General features: G+C 40.2%; 1 protein-coding gene and 1 long non-coding RNA gene across 14 annotated transcripts in view; one reads left to right on the forward strand and one right to left on the reverse strand.

Annotated features, from left to right (window-relative positions):
- Positions 1-24,020, reverse strand: part of ZMIZ1 (zinc finger MIZ-type containing 1) — a 344,499-nt gene that overhangs the window by 10,623 nt on the left and 309,856 nt on the right. For 10 of the 13 annotated variants that reach the window (XM_061380030.1, XM_061380034.1, XM_061380027.1 and 7 more), the window contains 13 exons: positions 23,347-23,564; positions 21,734-21,932; positions 20,412-20,702; positions 18,151-18,333; positions 15,688-15,862; positions 14,228-14,414; positions 10,724-10,934; positions 9,411-9,516; positions 8,700-8,860; positions 8,337-8,404; positions 7,311-7,379; positions 6,604-6,851; positions 3,426-3,589 (listed from right to left, as the gene is read on the reverse strand). In XM_061380030.1, the coding sequence (XP_061236014.1) occupies positions 3,426-3,589; positions 6,604-6,851; positions 7,311-7,379; positions 8,337-8,404; positions 8,700-8,860; positions 9,411-9,516; positions 10,724-10,934; positions 14,228-14,414; positions 15,688-15,862; positions 18,151-18,333; positions 20,412-20,702; positions 21,734-21,932; positions 23,347-23,564 (2,280 nt within the window). The remainder of the gene's footprint in view (positions 1-3,425; positions 3,590-6,603; positions 6,852-7,310; positions 7,380-8,336; positions 8,405-8,699; positions 8,861-9,410; positions 9,517-10,723; positions 10,935-14,227; positions 14,415-15,687; positions 15,863-18,150; positions 18,334-20,411; positions 20,703-21,733; positions 21,933-23,346; positions 23,565-24,020) is intronic. The other 3 variants (XM_061380041.1, XM_061380032.1, XM_061380033.1) reach the window with 3 other exon arrangements.
- Positions 3,608-5,171, forward strand: LOC133226453 (uncharacterized). Its single transcript, XR_009729511.1, has 2 exons — positions 3,608-4,509; positions 4,616-5,171. It is a non-coding gene; the product is annotated as an uncharacterized LOC133226453 (long non-coding RNA).

Genomic DNA, 24,020 nt, shown 5'->3' on the forward strand with positions numbered 1-24,020 from the left:
TCAGCTTACGTCTGCAACTCACACAGTTTTAGTTTAAAAACACTAACCCACACTATGAACATGGAGTCTAACAAAGTTGCCTTTGCTTATATAGGAAGGTAATTCCTCTTGGTTTTAGGAGTGTAAACTTTGGCACTCTTAAAACATTTACCATCTATAAAAGAAAAGCTTAGAGCAGACCGAAGTACATCTTCAGCTTAATAGCACAAAACAACACAACTGTTTATGAGCCCAACAGTGACCTCTAGGAGTGCTGAGATGTATAGCTGGAGAGCAATGGGACCTGCCAGTTTCAGAACAATATTCCTTTCATCTCAGGATAAAACTGACAGTGCAACAAAAATCAGCTGGTTGAGTTGATGGTTTATCTCTCTCTCCATTACTGGGGTCATAGTTTTACCAACTCTTTTGCAGGGTTAGCTGGCAGAATCACTGAAAGGTGCCATCTTGCCCTGTTGCTCATCTCACTACTTTTCCCATTCATGCCTTTGCCATTGGGTTCATCCTTGCAGGCATGCGGTGAACTCAGCTGTGAAGCTGACAAGAAGCAAAGCTCAACTATCCCCCTGCCCACATTAGCTCATAATCACATCAGTACCTGGATCCACATCACTTCATGGCTGCAATGACACTTGTGCTGGCGTGAGAGAGAGGAAAAGTGAAAACAGAAACAATAGCAATGACTTTTTACAGCAACACCAGCTCACCTCACTGAGTCTATGAAACTATGGCATGATCATCCACTGCTCAGTCACGTACCACTCCTTACAATGTCTGCAATAAGCACCAAGCTACAGCTACCTTTGTCTAAAACTTGTTTACAGTTTCTGAAATCAAACATAATGTGATTGTGGCAGCTGTTTTGTAGCAATCTACCACTGACTAAGAAGCATCTGTTCTATAGTTCACAACACTACACTGGGGAAGAAATGCTGCTTCTAGCCATGTTTCAGGTCTTGATTTTCTTCTTGTGTAACAGCAGGTTTGAGAGAAGGTATTTCAGATGATCCAGCCCTTGTTACCCAGCCCTACCCACACTGGGCAAACACATCTGCATTTCCTAGAGTGATTTACAGAGTATGTCCGGGGGAAATCAACATTCTCTGCCTACCATTACACAAAGGCCACCACATAGATCTTCATAACAGGAGAATGTGCAGCTCCAGTTAGAGACAGACTTTGGGTCTAATAGGACCGAACATCTGATCCTGACTCACCTTGTAAACATGAAACAAGTCAAAGTGAATAGCAGATGAAAGTAAAATACACCTTAAATGTGTAAAAAGAAAAGACAAAAAGCCGGATGAGAGCACAGGCAACATCCCAAAACCTTAGTTCAATTATGCAATATGATTTCTAGATATTTTTGTACAGAATGTCTGTCAAAAAGCATTCAGCTACACAATTCAGAAATGTGCTAATGGCATGCATTTCTCTAAAAGCAGTAATTTTAAAGCTGCTTTTCCTGAGTGCCTGCTACAGACAAACAGCTCATTTCTGACAGAGAAGAAAGGGAGAAGAAGAAAAAGAGAGAAAGAGGAAAGCAGAGATTTTTTTAATATCGAAAAAACTCTGTGGGAGCACTACCAGTCTTCAAACACAGCCTAAAGACTGCATGGCCAGACTGACACAGTCAATCTAATTCCCTTGTGCTAACAGACCTGAAAAGTGATCCTCATCAGAAAAAAATCAACCATTGACATAAATTAGGTGGAATCTGCTTTAGCACTGCCTCATGTGCCCAACAGCATACCCTGCATATCATGATAGATGAGGGAGAAGTAAGGCAAAGGTTTAATTGTCAGCTATCATAAACAAATTATCAGATTTGCTACAGACTGGACCACAGAACCAAAAATCTATTAACATTTGCCCACATACCCTCTTACAGCTCTGGAACATGCACAGCCTTGAGCAACCTTCATGTTTGCTATTATCTGTAAACAGTCCCATTGTCAGAAAGCCGCAAAATTTTAACTTTCATATTCAACCACGTCGTATCCTATCTCTTCAGAAATTTCACTGGGGCAACTACTATAGCAAAGGTACAGCAGTTCACTGATGAAATCAAGAGTTTGTGTCAGGTAATAAGAAGCAAAAAGTAATTCCCTGTGCCTTTGATTCAAAGGAAAGTAGCTGTGAGGGGTTCAAGATGGTAGTATTTCCCCTCCCTACTATATTCTAATACTGTATGGTTGGTTCTGATGCAGGTAACTCAGACTGCCCTTTAAGCTGGGCACGTGGAATTTGCCAATGTAAAATTGAATTTACAGCGTATTTGCTCTTTCCTTTATTAGCCCATAAAGAGGTAAAGTCGTTACAGTTTCTGGATTCTTCCTTTGCAGACAGTCTTGTTACTTGAGTTCTCTCCAAGTGCTAAGAATTCTCTCTCTCTCCCTTCCTATTTCTCACCATCCTCCTTGGGAAACCCACTGCCGGCTAGAGGAGACATTGACTGAGTAGGCTTTTGCTGAGCATCTGCTACCACACTGCCTCACTACCTTCTGAAACTGTACTTTCTAGTATTCATTAACGACACAGCACAGATGACTTGTCAAGTTAAACATCCTTCCTGTGCAGTAACAGCACACCATAAAGCCCCTGCCCTGTAACTTAAATGAACATAAAAGGATGTATACACACACACCCCACACAAAAAAGAAGACTAGCCATGCCTAAAAGCTTAAGTATTTCTGGTAGATTTTCTATCACCTAGCTGCTGCAGTGCTCCATTTTCTAGAGATATATAAAGGTCTGTATATAAAACTCAGTGCTCTGAGCAAGCTGCTTCTCCAAGGCACTGCTCTGCCTCGCCTTCTGAGATTCAAGGAACCTCCATTTTTTAGTCTCTTACCCTGATACACTCTTACACCAGTGGCAGCATCTCTCCTTGAAATCTAAATGCTCAGCATATTCGCAAGAGCTTAAAGGTGCCTTTCATGCTACTTGGGTAGAACTCCCCTCAAAATGCTTTGATGCAAATTCTGCCCTCAGGGACAAAGCCATGGAAGGTATTGTCCCTGCTTTGAAGTCAGTCAGTGCCTTACTATAACAAGGTGTCTCCTGAGGATGGATAGTCATAGACCCTGCTGGCCTAGGAAATGAAGTCTAGTTTTTTTCAGGTGTCAGAGCAAAGCACAATCATTAACACAAGCACATGGAGCCAAGTTCTCTCTTTCAGATAAACAAGCCTAAATGACAATTCACGGAGCTCAGAAATGCTTCTCCAAAACCTCAAAAAGGCCAGAAACTAAAACCAGCCTTTTTTTTTTTTTTTTGCATTCCACAGGACTACGCTATTTCATGAACTTCCAAAGTGAGGAATCTACAGAAAGTAAAAGCAGTACAGGAGGAAAGTCCGTTAGCTGGATGAGAGCACTTTACCCCCACAAAGGAAAACCTACGTGCACAGCACCATTACTTACAGATTCCTGCATGGGGTGACTGAGGGGTTTGTCAAGAGCTGCCATGCTGCTTGGCATGTCTGGGGGATGTGACAGCTGTGGCCCATGCATGAAGTCATTCATAGACGTGCCACCGGGATTCCCGTGTGGGAAGTCAAAATTGCCATGACCTTGGTAACTGTTGCCTAAAAGAGAAACAGATGTGATATGTAAGAAACTATTTGTTACCCAACATTGATCTCCCATAGTATTTTGTAAGAGCTGTACAGCACGGCATCCTGCCTGAACAGCTCAGCACAAGGCAACTGCAACACTGAATATGATAACACTGTGCTCCCCACTGCTGGAATGAGCTGGAGGAATGGGGAGGGAAAAATGGCACTCAGCTTTCGTGTATATGTTGCAGCTAATTGAAAACTGATGACATTTTGAAAAACTACTGTCAAGTCCCCACATAAATTTAACCATGTTGAGAAGTGAAAGGGGTATTAAATGCCATGGAATATTTGCATCTGGAAGCATCCTGGCGTAACTGAAACTGACTGACCAAGTCCAAAATCAGTACAGAGGACACCTGTGTTAGTCTATGCTTCTACACACTCAGTAAGATTGTAGCATTGCTTCATTTTTTGATGAAGCTAATTGACAGAACTGTATCAAGAAGATGCTACAGTATCAGTTCACCTGTTTTACCTCTTCTGTGGTTTAAACAGGCAACTTCCACTAAGATAGAGAAGCAGAGGCCTTCATGTCCAGCTGGAGTTTGTGATGTAGTTCTCCTTGCTTCCCACAGAACCTAGTAAAATTCACTTGACTGTCTGCAAATATAACATCAATTTTCCACTCTTGGATTTCTTAGTCTTGTTTTCAGTTACAAACTGGATGCCTGTAGCCTGTGTTTCATCATGTGGATATGCACACTCGTAATGAAAAACTGACTATGAAATCCACCTATCTTCAGCCTGAAACAATGTTCTTCAAAGCATCAAACTTTCACACAAGTTGATAATAAACGATCTGGATTTACCCCCAGACATCTACTATATAGCAACAAGGCTGGAGTTCCTTGTGGACCCTCAGGACAAATATTGTATGACCATCAATGGTATGTTTTGATCTATCCCACCTCAGCCCAGTTATCTTCACTTGAATGCCAAAGACAGCACCTATCCCAGTACAGAAATTTTACTCTCCTATTTTTTTCTGTCCAGATCCCTATGCTAACACTTCCAACTGAGATACCAACTCTGGTGGCTTATTTGCTATGAAGAGCAAAAATTGAACTAAACCCAATCAGCTGTTTCATCTAAGCAACTGAATTGGATGGTACTGAGCTCTAAAAAAACAAGAGTAACTCTGGAGCTTGCATGGAGAGCCTACAGTTTGTCAGCTGAAGTACAGCAGCTTTAAGTCAAGGCAGAAGTTTGACAAACTGAAGAAGCTGCATCATTTGCTCTTTAGCACAGCTTCACAAGCTGAAGTTTAATCTCAGAGGAATAGAAGTCATTAGCCATGTAAGAGTATTTCTCAAAGAAGTCAGGACTTTGATCTATCATGTAACTACTGCAGAGCTTTACTAGTTTTCATTTTGTTAATCTGCAAACTGGATGAGTCTTGCAGAATACAGCTGGTCTTGCCTTGCTTCTCAGAAATGATTTAATAGCAGGGAGCTGGAATAAGGCCTTGTATTAGTGAGTACTTGTTATATTTGGAAATTAAACTTCAGTATGCTTACTGTCAAATGCAAACAAACAAATGTAAACTACAGTAGTAATACTACTACTGATTCGCTCTAGAGTACTGTTGATCCAAGGACATTACCTAATTCTAAACGCGACATTTCACTGTGCACATTGATGGAGAATGCAGATGCAAGGCAGTGTGCCCAGGGAGCTACAGCCATGCAGCAGTATGCCCTTCTCTGCAGGCAGAGTTGTGTCACATGCTGAGGGACAGACCTATAAGGACATTTAGGATAATCTGGTGCTCTGCATTGGTATGGCTGTTGCAGGGGAAATAGAAAAGCGTGGGTTTCACCTGCCACCGATGAGTCAGGCCTCTGAGAAGCAATGACTACCTCTGCTACAGGATCCACGGGGAAGGCAGGAAAATACCAGTCTAGGCAGCAATTGTTACACAAACCCTAAACCTCATTTTACATAACTACCCTGTCTGTTCCCAATTATAAAGTAGAAAGATGACGAAGAATAGATGGCTGTTTTCATGCTCTGACTGCACTTCACTCCTACTAAATGAGTGAAATATTTGTGATTCAGTGCTCTTGGCTTTGTTATAGTAATCATTCATCTGCTTGAACACCTGAGAAGTTTTATCGTCTGTCATCAGTTTTGCAGTCATTGGAGCAAATTAACCATATTTTGCATGCAATCTGTATCTTCCTTCAAATGCCTGCAAAACCACATATATCACCTTGTAATCAATTTGGGGATTCTGATGGTGTGAACAGTTTGGTCTTCCCAGAGTTGAATTGAGTCATATCATATTACTTGCACCAAAAAAACCCTAACAGTCTCTGGTTTCATATTTTCAGAACTGTCGCTATAATTGAGTTTTTCACAATATACCAATCATTTGAAAATGTATCTCTGCTGCCTGTATTTAATTCTCTGTTTCTTAATCTGGCGGCACATGGGTAGAGGAACTCAAAAGTAATTTTCTAATGCAAAGGTATTTGCAAAACAGTTAAAAGCTCTTTAGAAATCATTCCCTTTCTAGTTAGCCTACCAAATGTCACCCACCTGGCCACAAGTTAAACTCAGTGTCCCAGGCATCAGAGTTAATTAATGGGTCAGGTTCTCTACTTTGTAACTTCTGTAGCATTGGGAGCCTTCACTTGAATGAGAGTGCAACAACAGGAAAATGGACAGAAAAAATTAGGAAATATGTACATTGTGGCAGGCCATGAATATATAAGGTAACATACAATGTTTGTTGATTCAGGGAGGGCTGCATGGCAATAAATATGACAAGCACCTATTTCCTTACTAAAATATATTTCCCTCTAAACAGATGAATCTTAAATGAAGAGACTGATGCAGAACTTCAGAACTGCAGCTATAGAAGTTCCTGTCCTTATGCACGTCTCTGAGAAGATGCACTGACATATCTGAATAACAAAGCTGACTGAACCACTGACTTCTACGGTGACCACCTGTGTGCACAAAGGTATAAAACTAACCTTGGTTACCATACTCAGTGGAGTTGTTGCCTCCTGGAGGAGGGGGTAGGGATGGATAAGGTGATGGCCCAGGACCCAAAGCTGCAATCATCTCCATTACATTTGGCATGATCATCTGGCTTGGGCTCATGGTCTTAAATCTTTTTGAGGGAATGCCATCTGGGTCATCTTTGATGTGAATATCTGACTTTATAGGGACCGGCCTCCAACTGCAAGTTGGATCAATGGTAACTTCTTCAAACTCAGAGCTGTAAAATAATGTGAACATTTTAGCACATTTTTATTTTTTTTAATCAATTCTGATAGAGTTTCCGTAAGAATCTACATGGTAACAAATGCTCTGAAATGCTCTAGTATAATACATCCTCAAGATCTTTCACTAATCAAGTGTGCTCCAAAAACAAGTTTTAAAAAAGGCAACTGTGGGAGCACATTTCTGTGTTTATCCACACAACAAAACCCAAACATATCTATGTGATATCATCACATCTATCATCATATCCTGATCTATCATCAGGAGATAACCCAAACCGAATCTATTAAGCAGATGGAAACTGATTGACTGTATCACCAGCTCCACCAAGGACCCATGAAATAGAATATTCAAGTTCAATCTAAGACCTACTTTGGTGTGACTATCTCAGTACTCATTAACATATCTCCTGGTTGCTTTGTTTTGGATATGTGAAAAGATTAAGTTCACTTACTTTTGTATAGCATTCAGAATACCCCACATATACTGGTCAACCTCCAAGCCCTCCAGTAGAGCTGTTTTACTAGAAAGGAAAAAACAAACAAACCTCATGTTACAATATTGCTACACATGCATGAAAGAGGAATGGGAAAAGGATAGATTACTGATGAAATCAGCAGACTGAGATCCACCAACATCTGTAACATATAATTTAGGAATTATTTGGGGCAAACAGTTTTAGTTCTATATCTGCATTACCACCATAATGGTATTCTATATCAAACAGATAAGAACACATCTACTTGCATGTGTCCACACAAGCTGCTCACATGCTTTGAATAATTTTTTTACTGAAATACATTGTTAATTAAAAGGCTTTTCAAACACAGCAGATCTCTCCTGTGAACATCAGCTAGCACTATTCTCTTTTTAAACTGAATTTTTTTTTTGAGCTACACAGTAATATGGCTTCAAAATAACCATGTATTATAGCTATTTTACTTAAGATCAGCACAGATGGAGACAGAAAAAAACAAAACAAGAAATGATTTAGTTACACAGGCACTTAGATCTGAATGCAGGTGCTCATACTCAGAGAAATAGGACAAAAATTTTGGCCTGGATGTATGAATACATAAATTAAGAAGTAAGTCATTTAATTCTTGTGGTATTTTTAGCCAAACATAGAAAGATTCAGGTAGTTCAGAGAAAATACCTGCACTTTAGGGTACATATCAACCATGGATAGTAACTCGAACAAGCTTGCCTTCAGCCTGCAATGCCCACCTAATATTAGCCAGCACAGATGGGACTGAAGTAGAGACTTGTAGAGATGGCTTTAAGTTTCTAATAATCCAGAGTGTTCCCATGATTTATGAAGCATTGCAAGAATTCTCCCTGAACTTTATACTATTAGATAAATGTACTATATACACCTTACTTCTAGCACTTCCTTTTTCTTCTGCCTTGACCTAAAGTATGATCTGACTTTGGTCAAATGGCCTACCAACTGCATTTAATGTAATATGGTTGCACTTACTTGCATACTGGACACCTCCAAGTTCCTCTTTCACAGTTCAGTTGCAAGTAAGATTCCAGATCAAAGCACTAGGTATCAGAAAGAAAGAAGAAAAAAAGAAAAAATAAAACCCAAAGGAAAATACTGTATTAACTGAAACAGTTGGGTCAAAAGTAAAACTGTCATGAAAAAAGCCCTAGGAGGACTGAAAACTAAACCAAAGAGCTTACTTTCTCCCTCTACATTAAATATATGCACAGTTAATTATTTAGCTTGATAAACACAAAGAAATCACATTAGGTGCTCTCTTACAATAGCTTAGCTAAAGGTACTGTAACAACACATGGCTGAGGGAATACTGACATGCCACCGGCATCTACTCACTTGTACATGCTTGCAATCATGACCCCTTGCTGGGAGCTGAATCCGCCGGAATGTGATCGGACACTTCAGAGACACTTTAATAGCAGTTTGCTCTACTCCATCTTCCCCATTTAGTGTCGCATTACCAGAGGAAGCTGCTACACTACTGAAGTTCCTCTTTACTGTTTAGGAAGAAAGTATGTGTATGTGTAAAACACAAGTGTACTGTACATTCTAACACAGAAATCTGAAAGACCAACACTTCAAATGTTAAGGGCCAATGGAGTGGACAATTTATCCACACAAGTGTATTCTGTTTAATTTAGGATAATCTCCTGAAGAGACAAACCATCACACACATGCAAATCAGCTATACCCCCAACCAAATTATGTGCCGTACAAGCACTCAAAGCAGCCTTAAAGAAAGAACAACCTGGGCCTTTTAGGTAAGTTAAAAACAAATATGAGGGAAAGCTGGAGAGATTTTCCTGGAATGGGAAAGTCCTCGTTAGGAACTTAGCTTGTGTCCTTGATACTTTGTTACGCCCACTCAAATAGTCCTCAACGTCTGAGGATACTGAGGATTTAATCTATTCACATGATGTTCTGGAAATTCCCGACAAGTACATCTTAAGGTTTTCAATAAGCAAGTAAATCTTGCACAGAAATAGGTTATCACAACTGAACACAGGCATCCTGGAAAGTCATCATCCACGCAAAATGGAAACTCACTCTTAGTGATACAATGTTCTGCTGGGAGGAGGCGTTTCTTTAGTAGACCTTGAAGTACAGAGCGAACTGATGGCCGGTGTACTAACTGCAACACGAACAAGTGTGACTGAAAGAAAATGCATTTTGTTACCAAGAGAACCAAGTGCACAGAGTAAATACACTGCTGAACAGAGCTGCATTCTTCCCTTGAACACACGGCTTCTGTAAGAGCCTGGTGTTTAAATATGAAAGCTGGATCTGCTCTGCGTGCATACGGGCTCCCTTAGGGATACTCTGCACACTGCATAGCATGTTGTTCCATGCTCCAGGAGCATAGCATATACAAGCGCTCTAACGAAGCAAAGATTTTCTGCATTTTCTCCCTCCTTAATATTAAGAATACAAAGTGCTGACACATTCATCTCTGATATCAGGGGTTATTTTTAAAAATCTGAATTCTTTGACACTGTCTAGCCTCCCTGCCTGCTCTCAGACTATGTTTGAAGTTGCAAAAAATGACTTGCTACTGACGTTTCTGGAACCAGCTGAATCTTCGTCCTCAACACAGATCTCATTGGTGATTCACAGGATGCTGCCTCTGCTCTTAGCCATCAAATAAATGACATTAGGTGGAGAAACATCAGTATGAAGTAAAGCAAAATAGGTGAACGGTTTCTTGTCAAAGTGCCTCACACTGCAACCTTGGGAGAGGTAGCAGCTTGCTTTATTGTCAGTGGCAACAGAACAGTCAAAGGCTCAGACTGTATGTGTGCAACCGTCTGCATAGAAAATACAGTTCTCATTCCCAATAGTGGAACCATGGGAAAGAACAAAGGGGAAAGTTGCATGGTCTACACTGCATCATAGAATGTATTTTTCATCTGAAAAGCTATTTGAAAAAAATCATTACCACCACCAATGATTACGCTGTTGATATTCTCATGTCAAACCACACTCAGTTTAACACTCTAAGAAAACGAAATTAGTACCAGACAACAGTCCGCATCACAATCATCTACTTGTACATCAATACACTTTAGCTGCCTTGTTACACAGGCACACACTAAATAGGTAGGAGACCAAATTCCCTTCCTCCCCTAGACCACAAGCCTTTTCAGAGACACAAGGACTCCATTACATTCTGCAATAATTCAGCTCCCAAAATTTCCACATTAGCACTCTGACTGTGTCAACATCATCAAACAAGCACCTTACCAGAAAAATGCATGGACAAAAAAGAGAGTAAGGCTCTTTCAGCTAAGGCAACATTTGCAAACAGTACTAAATAGCAAACTCAGCATCAGCAGCTACAGCCATGAGCTCAGTGTACTTACACAACAACATGCTGTGACTGTAATTTGAATCGTGTTTCTTCCTGGCTGGCAGACGTGCTTTAGGTGCAGAGGTTTATGAGATGTCTTGTTGTCACCACGTTCAATGGTAAGTGGGGTTGCATTAACGCTGACCTGGACTGAAGCTGGCCAGTTTGTGTTCATTTGTCTGTCTTCATGGTGATAGCACTTGAACTGTAATTCCAAGTCAGACCTGTATAACAACCAATAAATCTTCCTTAATTTTGTGTTCACATTGCAGAGGAAGGTCGTTTTGACGGTAGGAAAGCTTTTTCTTCATCAATCGGATTATTTTTCTAGACTTATTTGCCAGTAAAGGATCTAACATACTTCATAAAAGCCTTTAACAGAAGCAAGTCATGACAAATTACTGATGCAAGCATACCACAAACTTGCTATTAATATTTTACACTTATAAAGAACTTTTCAAGGGAACATATCAGACCACTTTGCAAAACTAGACCACGGAGTCATCCTGCAGAAGGAAAAATGACAATATTCAGTAGGTCCTTCCTGTGTGTTAAAATCTAAGAACAAGAGAGTGACATGCTGCAGCGCTTTCTGCCAGAAGACTGTGGATTCTTCACTGCTTCAGAGCATTTGAAAGAGCACTGGAATAAACACTTGTCAGATAAAACACAAGTACAGCTAATACTGCCTTAGAACAGGTAAATGAACTCAGATAAAATGACCCCTGTATCTCACCACCTGCATTTCTGTTATTCCAAATTAACACAGCTGTGGACTAAATCTACCCAATTTAGATCTTCTTTCAAAGCAAAAATTCCTCCCACCTCTCCAATAATAACTTCTGCATACTGTTTAGCTCCTCAAAAATGGTTTTATAACACCTCCAAAAATGGAAGAGGCTGAGATTAAATTGATCACAAATTCAGTGGGTAAAACTATGACTTCAGTTTCATACGTGGATGTTAACCTTGTGTTAGGAATGAGTAATTTTAAGAAGAAATTTAAAAGAACATGAAAAACTGAACTGAAATCTCAGGATTCTGCCATTTATGACAGCAAAAGACAGCTGAATATTTATCTTTTGGATTTTAAAATCTAGGTGGTCGTTTCTTCACCTTGCTTGAAGGAAAGTATCTTTGTAAGATCCATGCACAGCTTATTCAGGAAATCATCACCTTAACTGCCATTTTCCAAAACCAGAGATTCAATTCTGAGTTAACATCACCTTTTCTGGATGTCAAAACATCAAGATCTAGCACTGTATAAAAACATTACTTTTTTTTTTTTTTTTGACCAGAAAAGTATAGAACACAAATCAGCTGACCTTTCAACACAACCCATATCAATCTATATTAAGTCCTTGCAGCTTTTTCTAATATATTATTACTGATTTTTGAAAGCTCTCTCTGCAAGATCCACTGGAGATTCTCACCTTTTGAGCACACACTGCAGTCACCCAAACCTAGAGGGAAGCCAGGCTTGGTACCTCTGACATAAAACCCAAGCAGACTAAGTGTGCTCTGGAGGACTCTGAGAAGGCCTGCTGAATGTCACAAAGTGGTGACAAGAGTGCAGAGGACCCTCATGTTCTCAGCACACAGTGTCTCCACTGTGGGATGCTATTAATCACCGAGTAGTGCTAAGACTGAACTGGCTTCAAGAAGACATTTTCTCCGCCCTCAAACTGTTTCTCTTAACCATGAAAAGTTTCAGTGGGGAGAAAAACAGCTGAATTGCTATTCATTATGTGTGCCAATGTGAGAGGTTTTGCTGAATATTTTAACTGGCAAATATTCAAAATTGGCTCGATTCCACCATTCTCTATAAAACTGAAATCCATTCACACATGTGACTAATTCATTTTTCTGGAGTTCATCCAGCCCTGAATTAAATATGAAATGACTTCATTATAGGACCGTCCGTTCTTCCCACTATTAACAAGCTTTTCGAAACAGCCGACCTGAGCACAGTTTACCTATGAGTCTTCATTAAAATAAGTTTAAATAAAGGCTATGTGTTTGGTGATCTAAGGAAGAACAGGTATTAAGAAACAACCTCATACCTCAGTGCAGCACTATAAATCTACTGAATGAGCCAACACAATCCCCAGTAGTGATTACTTATTAATAAGAACTAGCAAATAACTGCCAGAACTCCCTCTGCTGCGAGTACTCCATGATAATGAAATGCAAGTAAGCAGTAACTGACCTCAAAGTTAGGTGTTAATTATTGGATATGGTCTGCCTGCAATCTCCCTCTCTCCCAACACCCATGGCTACCTCAGGGTAGGGGGAGCAACGTGGCAGCAAGGACTCTGTATCCCGCATCAAGCCTCAGTTTTAGAGGCAGAGTCCATCCCTGGAGCAAACAACTGAGTGCACCTCTCTGCCCAATTCACATCCTCCATAACATGAAAACAGAAGTCTCAAGTAGATTCCAGTGAATGGGAAGAAGATCCTCACAGGGAAAAAAGCTGAAGCTACAAGTTATCATTCCCATTAAGGTCAGGGGGTATGTGGTCCAGGCATGGGAAGAAACTGAAAACAAGACAGGCGTAACAGAAAATGTGCTGACAGAAGGATGCTGCATTTTATGCTCTCAGCTGCTACACCTGATGAAACAACTTCCATAAAGATCCTGAGCAATGAACCAGCCTTCAGTGCACAGAGACAGGTTCAAACAATGTTATCAGCAGCCATTTATTAAACATTTTATTAAACATTTAAAGCAATGTTTATCAGCAGCCTCAGGATAACACTGAGATACTTTCTGAGAAAAACAGAACAACAAGACAAAATTATTCTGTGGTATTTGAAAGTAGATAAAAAAGATTTAGGCTCTGACAGTCATTTGATCTAAAGCCCTTCCATGAAAATGGTGAAATCAGGACATAACCTGGAATCACTTATGCAGATCTACATTAAATGCAGGAATGTACCATCTAGGAAAACTTCCTCTGTGCTGGAAGGAAGTACTTGATGTAACTGAAATCCAGAAGCTTTTGTATGTGGAAAGCCATGTTCCAATATCTCTGACCTGTCCTTAGTGGAATCATAGGAGAGAGCACAATTTCTGAAGTTAGTTTCTAAAGCCTGGCAGATTTAAACACTTGTATTTCCAAGTGACTTTACCAATTCTCTAAATCAGGCCCTTGATTTAGAGGGCCTGATTTTCATTATCAGATACTCTGCACCATTTATGTATCAGTTCTGTGTAGTTACTCCTGCAACTAGCATTTCACAAAGCACCTAGAACTTCAGAGTCCCCCAAATGGAAGTTTGTAATGGTGTTGGTCATCCGTGTCCAACACCTGCTCCAGCAGAAAGGATGGAAGAGTTGCAGTGATTTTTCAGACACTGTGTGCCATGTGCTATCAGCAAGGAGATGCCACACAGATCAGGAGGCATTTTAGAACATGTTGTCTCTGAAAAGTGAGAGGCGAGAGTTATCTGTAAGTGGCAAACCTAAGTGGTGTTCATGTGGCCTCCTTGCGTCACTGGTTGCAAGACAGCTTACCTCCACATCAGCGTCTGATGAACAGTTGGCCGTAGGTGAAAGACATGGTTACTGACTGCCAGGTTGTGTTCCAGCCGGAAGGGCTCCAGTACAACACCATCTCTCACAGGAAACGTCAGGCGCAGCTCATCATTGTGGTTGGCTGGGATCGAAGAGGGAGAGAAAGCGTGAACTTTCCCTTTAGCATCTGCAGTGCAATAATAATGTGTATATTTATACAGAATAGTAACAAACAGCAAAGTGATCTGCTACTGGGTCTAACTTAGCAGGTTCATACGCACTTAGAAGAAAATCACAAGGAACGAACTGATATGAGTGAAAGAGCTCAAACTGATTGTGACGGCAAAACAAAGTCTTCTGTTCTCCCACACTTAACATTTGGACCATAGCATAAACAGAAACCAAGCCTGGTAAGAATTCCTAGTTTTTTGTTACTGGACAGGTTCTATGTCCAGGCTGACTCTGTTGGCAGAAGACTTGACAACAAATCTCTCAGTTATGGCAAAGAGTGATAATGCTTATCTTCTCTGGTTTGAACAGCAATCAACATCACCCAATTAATTTCGTCAGTTTCATCAGCTGAAACTATCCAATGACCAAAGACACTTGTTTTTAATTGCAATCTGATCTCACAACATGATGGTCTGTGGTAAACTTACAGCTGATCTATGAAGTATGAATGTCTTTAAATGCTGTGCTCTTAATCAAATAATACTGTAGGCCACCTTCTACTTCATTTCTCACCTATCCTGAACTCAAAGACAGGTTGCAAAGTGCTAATGCATCAGCAGTTATTTTACAGAAAACATAAAGGTTCTCCTAACTTCCTAGTAAATGGTATCTCCTATTGTCTATCAGTCACTTCAAAACCTCAGACATCTTGTGACAGTATACAGTCAAAGAGATCTTGTTATTCCTGCCCTGTACCCAGCCAAATGCAGCTGTGACGTTGAGTGGCTTTGAAAGGAACATATGTCAATTTTTGGCATACTACTGACTATTCTTAAGAAGCCTATACGGATCACAATAAAGACACCACTATAAATATTCACACTTCACGCTATTCTGCAGAGCTATTCAATGAATGGCTTTGCCCTTGAACAAAACAGATCACAGTGAAAGTTCATACAATAAGCAAGCCTACCAAGCACACATAGCACAACACAAAATCAAGTGGTTTATCCTCAGGAAGTATACCAAAAGAATACTTCAGAAGTAAAATGTTTACAAGTTTAACCTGGAAGAACACTTCTGATATCCTACTTCAGGAGGGGACAGCAATCTTTCTTTTTCCTGTCCACTGTTCCTAGTGACCCTGCACTGTGCAGGTCACCTATCACAACTTCAAAAATCAAAGCCTCTCCCAGAGCAGCAATCAGAGCTAGTTTCCAGACTCTGAAATGTATGCGGCAGAGGACAGAGACAAAAATGACTGTGGCGGCATTCTGTTTGCTACTCACTTGGAGGTGGTGGTAAAGCATTGATATTTGGTTTAATGTCAGGTGGGAATGGTGGTTTGACATCCTGGTTAGGTGACAGGTATGGAGGAATATTGCTCCCTGGAGTCATAGGTGGTGTGGGATTTCCTGGAACAGGTGAATGAGGGTAATTTGCCACAGGTACAGGCCTTGATGGCTAGAAAATAAACAACATCACATTGTTATTGCAGCCTGAAAATAAGAATAATAAGCCTTGTGAACTGCACTGCTATCAAACACCAAATACTACAAACAAGGTAGGGAGGCCCCTCTGTCAGCGGAAGGGGAAGAAACCACAGGAGGTCCCATGAGGCCTCCAGGGAAGAGGCAGGCTAGAAGAGCAAAGCAGGAACTGAAAACAGACAAGCCAGCTTAACTCAGGCAATGACCAGATAGAAGCACGGCTGCCAAAAGGCCTGTTGCATTCCTCTGAAGGCTCTCTTTCCAAAAACAATTGTCAATTTGCTTTAGTTTTTCCACACCACCCCAACCCACCCAGCCTTTTGTATCTCTTTGGCTTCCTCCCAAAATAGCCCCACTGCACAAAAGCCTACATGAAAAACAAATTCCAAAGACACGCAATTAGAATGTTTCTGTCCCTTTTATTGTCATCTATCCTTTCTTCCATCCCCATCCAACTCATCTACTCGGAATGAAAGCTCTGAGGGTCAGGGGATGTCTTTTATTCCGTGTACCTACAATTAGATTTTATTCTTAGTTTGATGCTGAGTAAGACAAATTAAAAGAAAAAGGAAGGTTAGGTATAAATAGCAGCTATAGTATTAAAACATCATTGGTTTTGTTTCTTGTAATTAAGGGGATGGCTGCATTTAACAGAATAAACCAGTAATGAAGGAAGCTCACATTAACCAAAACTGCTATTTCAAGTCACTCTCTTGTAATAGCTCATGTACCATAAGCACCTATTCATGGGAGTGTCAGAAGATGAAAATCTTTACAGGCAGCCAAAGTACCAAGACTTCAAATCTGATTCCATATCTAAATGCTGCACTGCTAGCGTAGGATACTCTAAAGTATCTAAGAAATCTGAGCATTTACATTTCCAACCATTTTTGCTTTTTTAATGCCTAGAGTTACTATCTTCACAATCACTATAATCCGGAGGTTCAGGTCTTGTCTGTGGCAAGCTGGAAATTTTCCACTAGCCAAGATGAACTCCCTTGTTACAAGGTCCCTTATTTTCTGTTTCCAGAACAGTCGTTATTTGATACAAAATAAAGGATGCATTGGAAAGACCACAGACTTCCTGTTAAGAGTTATACTGTAAGGAAAAACTTAAAACTCCATCTCAAATACACACATGCAAAATGTATTAAAAAATCTGTCACTTAAAAACTTGACAGAGATCATCTGCTGTTATTTTAGCATAAGTGACTGCACTGGAATTACAGCAGTTGAGGATCTGTCTCCTCCTCATGTTCTTCCTGGCAGTGTACTGCAAAAGCTGCCATGATGCAAGAGGCACTCCTTTGGGTACCACAGTGGACAGCTTGGTAGAACAGATACTCTATAATAAGGAGTGCTGTTTCCTCTTCTGTTTTTTCAATGGTTGGGGTTTTTTTGTGTGTGTGAATGACACTGGAATAATTCCAATTCAACACCAATGTGCAATTTAGATTCTTTAGCCCACATGAGAGATCAGTAAGTAGTTAAGAGACTTCAACAGCTAATGCTTTAAGAGCAGGTAAGACCATTGATGGTCCTCCCCATTTTTATGCTCACTGGAGTACCCTGCATGCAAAAGATCACTTTTGTGTGCACTTCAAAGATGGCAGATCTCAGCAGGCCCTAGGTACAAACTCAGTTTGGAGAATATGAAGTGCTCAAAATGTATCCATAAAGCAGGCTTTAGGCAAAATTTTAACAATATTAATTCCTGCCCAAAACAAGCAGCACAGAGGGAAAAGAAAGAGAAAAGGGGAGGGAGAGGTCAGAGGAAGTCACTCAAACTTCAGTTGAAAGATTAATTCTACAGATGGAAGAGCTTTTAAGTTTGAACTAGCTTAATCCAACAGTGACCACTGTAGGTCTGAAAATTGGATGCTGCAACACTGAACTTGTTTATCACAAATTTCCAAAGATGTATTTTTGCAGGGTGCCATGAATAGGTGAAAATATTACACCTGAATCCCATTAGGTACCTTTTTTCACATGCTATTTTTAAAGCAAAACCAACATTTTCTTGTAAAAGCCTCTAATGAGCTCCAGTACCATTCAATTTTATTTATTTTTTATTAACTGCTCTGAAGTTACAATGCAACTTGGCTGATTGACTTGATCCTATGATATCCAAACATTAGTAAAAACACTGCTTTTTTTCCCCCTTTCCTTTAATTACATAAAAGCAATAGCTATGAAATAATTCATGTGACTTCATTCATAAATGTCTAGCAGAATGCAACAAGATAATCTGAAAATTCTTACCTTGTAATACTGCCCCATGTTGACTGTTGGAGGAGGGTACTGCCCCGTGTTTTGCTGGCTTGGCATCCTTTGTCCAGGATAGTTGGGAGATGTAAGGGGTCTTGGAGGGTTGGGAGTGGGGTACTGACCAGGCTGGTTTGGAAACTGACTATTTGGTCCATACTGCTGGTTTCCATAATTTGGCTATTTCATGACAGAGATTAAAGAAGACAAAGACATTTCATGCAAGTAGTTGTCTTAAATTGATTATTAGCACACATTCAACAGCACAATCAAAACAAAAAACCAAAAACCCCTCTGGGTGCATACTTCTCAACTTAGTGCCACTCACGCCTAAACCAGGTCCTTGATGGCTGGAAGGGAATACTCACTCTAAAGCATAAAAATCCCACACACCAAAGTGGGATAAGAATAACCGTCCATCTTAACACACACGTACACTTAGCCTTGCAGGGCTGTTCAAAGGGCACTGTGTTTGAAGAAACCAGAATTACAACCAGATGCAGTGTTTGCAAAATCTCTGTGTTGTTGCAAGTGCTACCAGCCCCAACCCTGGGGATCTGTTTCCAGATGGAGAATGGAAGCACAAAAAGTACCATAAAAAAAAAATACAATAATACCCTAAAATGGGCAAAAACCTGTGTTGTACACGTCTCTCTGCTCAATACAGCTGCTATCCTGGCCTTGTGCTAGAGCATATAGCAAGACCTTAACTAAAGAGATGCCACCACTAGTCATAAACTCCCTGCTAGTGCTAACTAGTACTGTGCTGCAGTTTTGGAGTTGAAGTTATGAAAATTGGAACTTTAGAGGTAATATCAATTTGAAAAATTAAATGATTAATAGGCAGTTTCCATAAATGAAGCCTTCAAAAGCCAATAAGCAAATAGCATCTGTAAGACCCGCAGAATTCCAGACCAGAAAGCACGTAACATTTAGGGTATTGTACAGCACTGACTTCTTGGAAACGTGACCATATTCACTTACAAGGAAATAACCTGCTTCTGAAGCAGCAAAAGAAATCTCAAGGTAACAATTATCTGAACAAGACAAATTTTGTGTTTTCTTACTTGTAAATAGCAGTATGAAAAGCCATCCTAGAGAAGCAATTCCTGGTAAAGCACACCACTTTTTTTTTAATTTCTGAATACTTTTTAATTAATTAAAAAAAAGTAGTTTGCAGATCAGGAAAGAAATGTAGCCCAACAATAAACGTTTGCTAGACTTTATGCATGCTATGGTACTCTTTGCTCTATGTTTTCTAGAAAGTCTTAATACCATTATTATAATCAGGGCAATGTCATAATATTCAAAGCTCTACACCTGAAGTTACAGCTGTTGTTTTAGTCTCAGTTTAATACAGAATTTCATCAGCAAATTACCTCTGAAGCTAGTAATGTGGCTAGATTTGTCAAGATAGTTAGGTGCATATAGAGCTGAGAGAATTGGTGGGATTTTCGAAAGCACCTACTGCCTGATTCATACCCATTTCAGTAGTAAAATGCATTGGTACTTTTTAAAATCCAAAAGCTTTTCTGTCTACATCTTTGGTTCTCTACATTTCTCTAAAATTTTGACCCTAAGTGTTTTGCCTTAAGTCAATGGCAATGTAATTTTGTCTAGAAAGCCACTCAGATCCCGTATAACAGCATGGGAACTTCAGAGATAGAACACTCCAAATAAACTTGTATTAGATATATGTTGACAGAGAGGGATTTGAGTTCAATGTGATTTATATTCATCTCAGTGCCTATGAAAAATAAGCCTCAAGAAGTTTGGAAAGCAATTGGTCTTTAAAATAAATGTTATTACTATTGGTGTTCATACAATGTCCACCCTGTATCTCTTTAGAACAATAAAACCACCCAAGAAAATGCAGATCACATAAGTACTGGGCTCAAATGAAGTATTTCACCTTCAACATCTCTTTTAAGTTGTCACATTAAATAAATCCACTTCTGTGAAAGAAGTCTGCTTATGGTCTATGAATTCACCATCTAGCATGAGAATCTTAAAGCGACATTTTGAGGGCTCAGCTGATTTTGGGCCTTTATTGGTTTTAATGACTATCATCTTGACTAATATATAGCAAGGGTCAACCCAAAAAAATAAAGAGCTGCTTCCACTTGTATTTTAATGGCAGCATTCCTATCAAGGCTGAAACAATGATGTACCTATCTTAAAGGGATGTGCACCACACACTACCCAGAGTGTTTCAACACAGGGAAACAATGTATACAAAGCATAATTTATCTTATTACCTCTCCTGGGTACGGTCTTTTTATGCCCTGTATAGGCAAAGACTGGGGGCGTGGGCCTGGGTAGGCTTGCTGAGGCATCCTCTGCCCATGGGTGCTGAAGGGACTCATCCCAGGAGGCCGAGGTTGGTTCATGCCCATGGGTGGCCCACTCATGCTGGAAGGTGTCATTCCTGCTCCCATGCTTGCTGGGTTCATGTTGCCTGGCATAGAAGCAGGGCCACGAGGACCAGGCTGGTTCATAAATTGGTTGTTGTAAGCCTGAGTTGGACCCATCTGGAAAGAGGAACAAACCTTCAACGGAAGAAGAAGAAAAAAAAAAAAAAGAATAAAATGCGACATGCATTTAAAATGGGAGGAGGGAGCTGAACATGCTTTTGGGGGAGGGAAGAAGGGGAGGATTTATGTCGCATTTTCCGTCAGTGTTCTCCAACATTTGATGAGCAGCGACGTTAATTATAACAACTCAATTGGAATTGTAGAAGACATAAGAGAGGAAGAGAGACATAAGTCTAAGGTGAGCAATTAACTTGTTTAAATTGACTACTTATTACTGTAAGGTAAACAGGTTAGGAAGTTGGCTGTGTAAATACAGCACAACGCTACAATTTCTAAAGCGTGCTTCTTTACATCACCTGGCATATGAGGCCATATACATCAGAACTCAGAGAGGTAAAAAAGCTAAGGAGGGAAAAACCTGAATTGATCAAATCCTTGTTTATTTTAAGAAAAATACTACACGAAGTCATGACATGCTACAGGCTATGGCTCACCAGAAATGCACGTCTCACATAGCTGTTCTCACAGACAATGTTATTAAAAAGCAAATCCCTTTTCTACTGTTGTTTCCTTGTTTGAAGGGGGAATCAACCAACCAACCAACTGTAGATGGCAAAATAAACAATTACTGAAGCAGTAAAAAATCTATTCTAAGATTCTGGAACACTTTACCAGGTACTCAAATTTAAAGGTTCAAAGGCTGGCAGAGGCAGCAATAATACATCACATTAGATGCAGCTGTAACTTCTGGTAAGCTTCAATTTTTTTCAGGGACAATCTCCAAATTACAAAATACAGTTAGGCAGGATTTATTTCCAACCCTAACTATCCTATGATTCTACAATTTATTGGGAAAAACATCATACCTACATACACACATTCTAGCAGTTTCCCATAAGCATTTATAACCATGCTCATGCACAAAGAAAAAGTAATAAAAAAAATAGAGTAGGCATCCTAATAAACAGGGGAGTAAGAATAACAGCCCAATTCCCTATAACAGTCCAGATTAGGCAGGTAGGAAGATGCGAGGGTTACTCCCTTACCGGTCCATACTGGTTCATGTCCTTATTCTGCGTTTCCTGAAGGGCTGCCACAGTGGCTGTAGCTGTAGCTGTTGCTGTAGCAGCTGCAGCTGCAACTGCAGCAGCGGCAGCAGCAGCAGCAGGCTGGGTGAAATCAGCTGGTGGCCTCGTGTGGGGTGGGATCCCCATTCCTGCAGGGGTATTTGGGCCTCCTGGGTAACTGACAGGGAAGAAAGAAAGAGAGAAAGAGAGAATTAAGATGCGCCTGGTGATTGTGTTTTGAACATTGGTGTGATCCTCATCTGGAACTGTTCCAAAACCATGTACAACACATAATGAAAGCCAGCAGGACAAGGCATGAGGTGTGTATATGAGATGCAAGTGTTGCTCAGGTGTAGCAGTCATAGCCGCTGGGATTACAAGGACCCACCATCAGTAGTTTCAGCGGCAGTGTTCTGCTTTGCAGCTCTGTAGCTTACTGTGAAGCTGAACTGAAATCCTGGAAGTTAATGCATGCTTCATTTCCCAGTAGTGTAGGGGTATATCGCACAGTGGCATGAATAGACAGCTTTCTCCCCTACAGTGTGTTCATTTGCCTCAGTGGTGAACTACACCAAGTGTTGCCAGCATCCTAAGTGCTCTTCCCTGACCCTTAGCAGAAAGGACAGGAGAGCCCCAATGCAATCAGCTCTACTGCATCCCATACAGTGTATTCTGCAGTTCCTACCAGGCTCTCCTATTGATCATAAGATAAATTAAGCTAAACCATGCCTTTCACACTCCAAGACATCAACCATTTTTATAAATATGAGCCAGTGTACTGTGCCCATTTTAGAGATGTTAAAACAAAGCCAAAGAAACTTTCTGATTTGTTCAAGGTCACTCAGTAAATCAGTGGCAGAGATGAAAGGAAAGAGAAGTTCTCAGTGTCCCAGGCTTTTATTCTTCACACTAGACTGACTATGCTAACAACCTTTTCAGCAAGCTTTGCAGAGGGACCATAAATAGTGGTTTCAGCTAAGTGCACTTATCACCCTTGTTTACAAAGCACAGACACAGAAAGTAAAAATGTAACAAACCCCAGGCTATTAGTTTTTGCCTTATTTCACTAATGCAGCATTTACATCCCCCAGAAAAATACACAGCCTGACCACCTCTCTCTTAAGAAACATCTTCACCCCCAATTCTTTTCAAATTCCTACTGTGGAGTAAGTAGATGGGCAGAAATATGCCACTGCACTGGAACCTACTTTGCCTAATATAAATTTATTCCTCCATGCACACGTAGAAATTATACTATCAATACCTTTCACATCCTGGCCTTACTAAATGTTAATCATTCCTAAGTGTGTGGTCTGTTTAACAATCTCTGTTAATTAAAACTTTATTTTGGGGGTTTATTAAAGCTAATTGATTGACCTAAGCCATTTCTGTTTACTGTGATGAATTTTACTGCAGTTTGGGTAGCTGATTTCTGAAGCTGTAAAAGCAGCATGCACTTGAGTTAACCAGCGTAAAATAGCTACTGAGACTTTATATAATTAAAATAAGCCCAAGATACTTCTGCCAGGCCACTAAAACAAGCTTCATCAATGATTTACATCCATTTCCCACCTCACACAAGTAAATCTTACCTGCCACCAAAGCCTCCACTTCCAGGATAATTGGGTCGCCCATACATGCTCTGCTGTATATACGGCTGAGTGGAGCCTGCCTTGGCTGAAAATTGTTGCTGCTGTCCAGCAAACTGAGGGGAATTGATACCAGGGTTGCTGGTAGTCATCCCAGAAGCCATAGGATTTCCTGCTGGGTTCATAGGGTTGTTAGCATTTGCCATTGGATTTCCCAGCACCTGTGAGGACAAACATGAGAATAAAGGGCTGTACCTTGAACTACCTCAAGCAAATTAAGTTGATTTTTTGCAATCAATAATTTAAAATACAACCACCCTGTACTCTGAACTCCAGTATGCATACACCTTTTTGATGTCTAGGTGCACATTCTTGGTGATTTCTTCTTCTGCCATTCCAAACAAACAAGAGTTTCTGATCTTTAATTATCTTTCACAGATTTTTAACTAGATGGAACCCAAACTAATGCGCTTATGAAAAAAGTTACTACACAGACCTCCTGGAACCATGCTCTGTTTGTGACAAATTCATCTGATTAAGTAAATGCCTCTGTTTTTTTTTTTCTTCTGGATGTAGAACTTCAAAATAATTTGCAAATATTCAGTCCCACGTGCATATTGCAAAGGGTACTACAGATGTAGAACTGTGAAAGAATGTATTTTAGTGTCCTCTGTTCT

The sequence above is a fragment of the Neopsephotus bourkii genome, unplaced genomic scaffold (assembly GCF_033783945.1).
Source record: "Neopsephotus bourkii isolate Nb327-2 ecotype Australia unplaced genomic scaffold, CSIRO-AGI_Nbou_v1 NB_1783, whole genome shotgun sequence".
NCBI lineage: Eukaryota > Metazoa > Chordata > Aves > Psittaciformes > Psittacidae > Neopsephotus > Neopsephotus bourkii.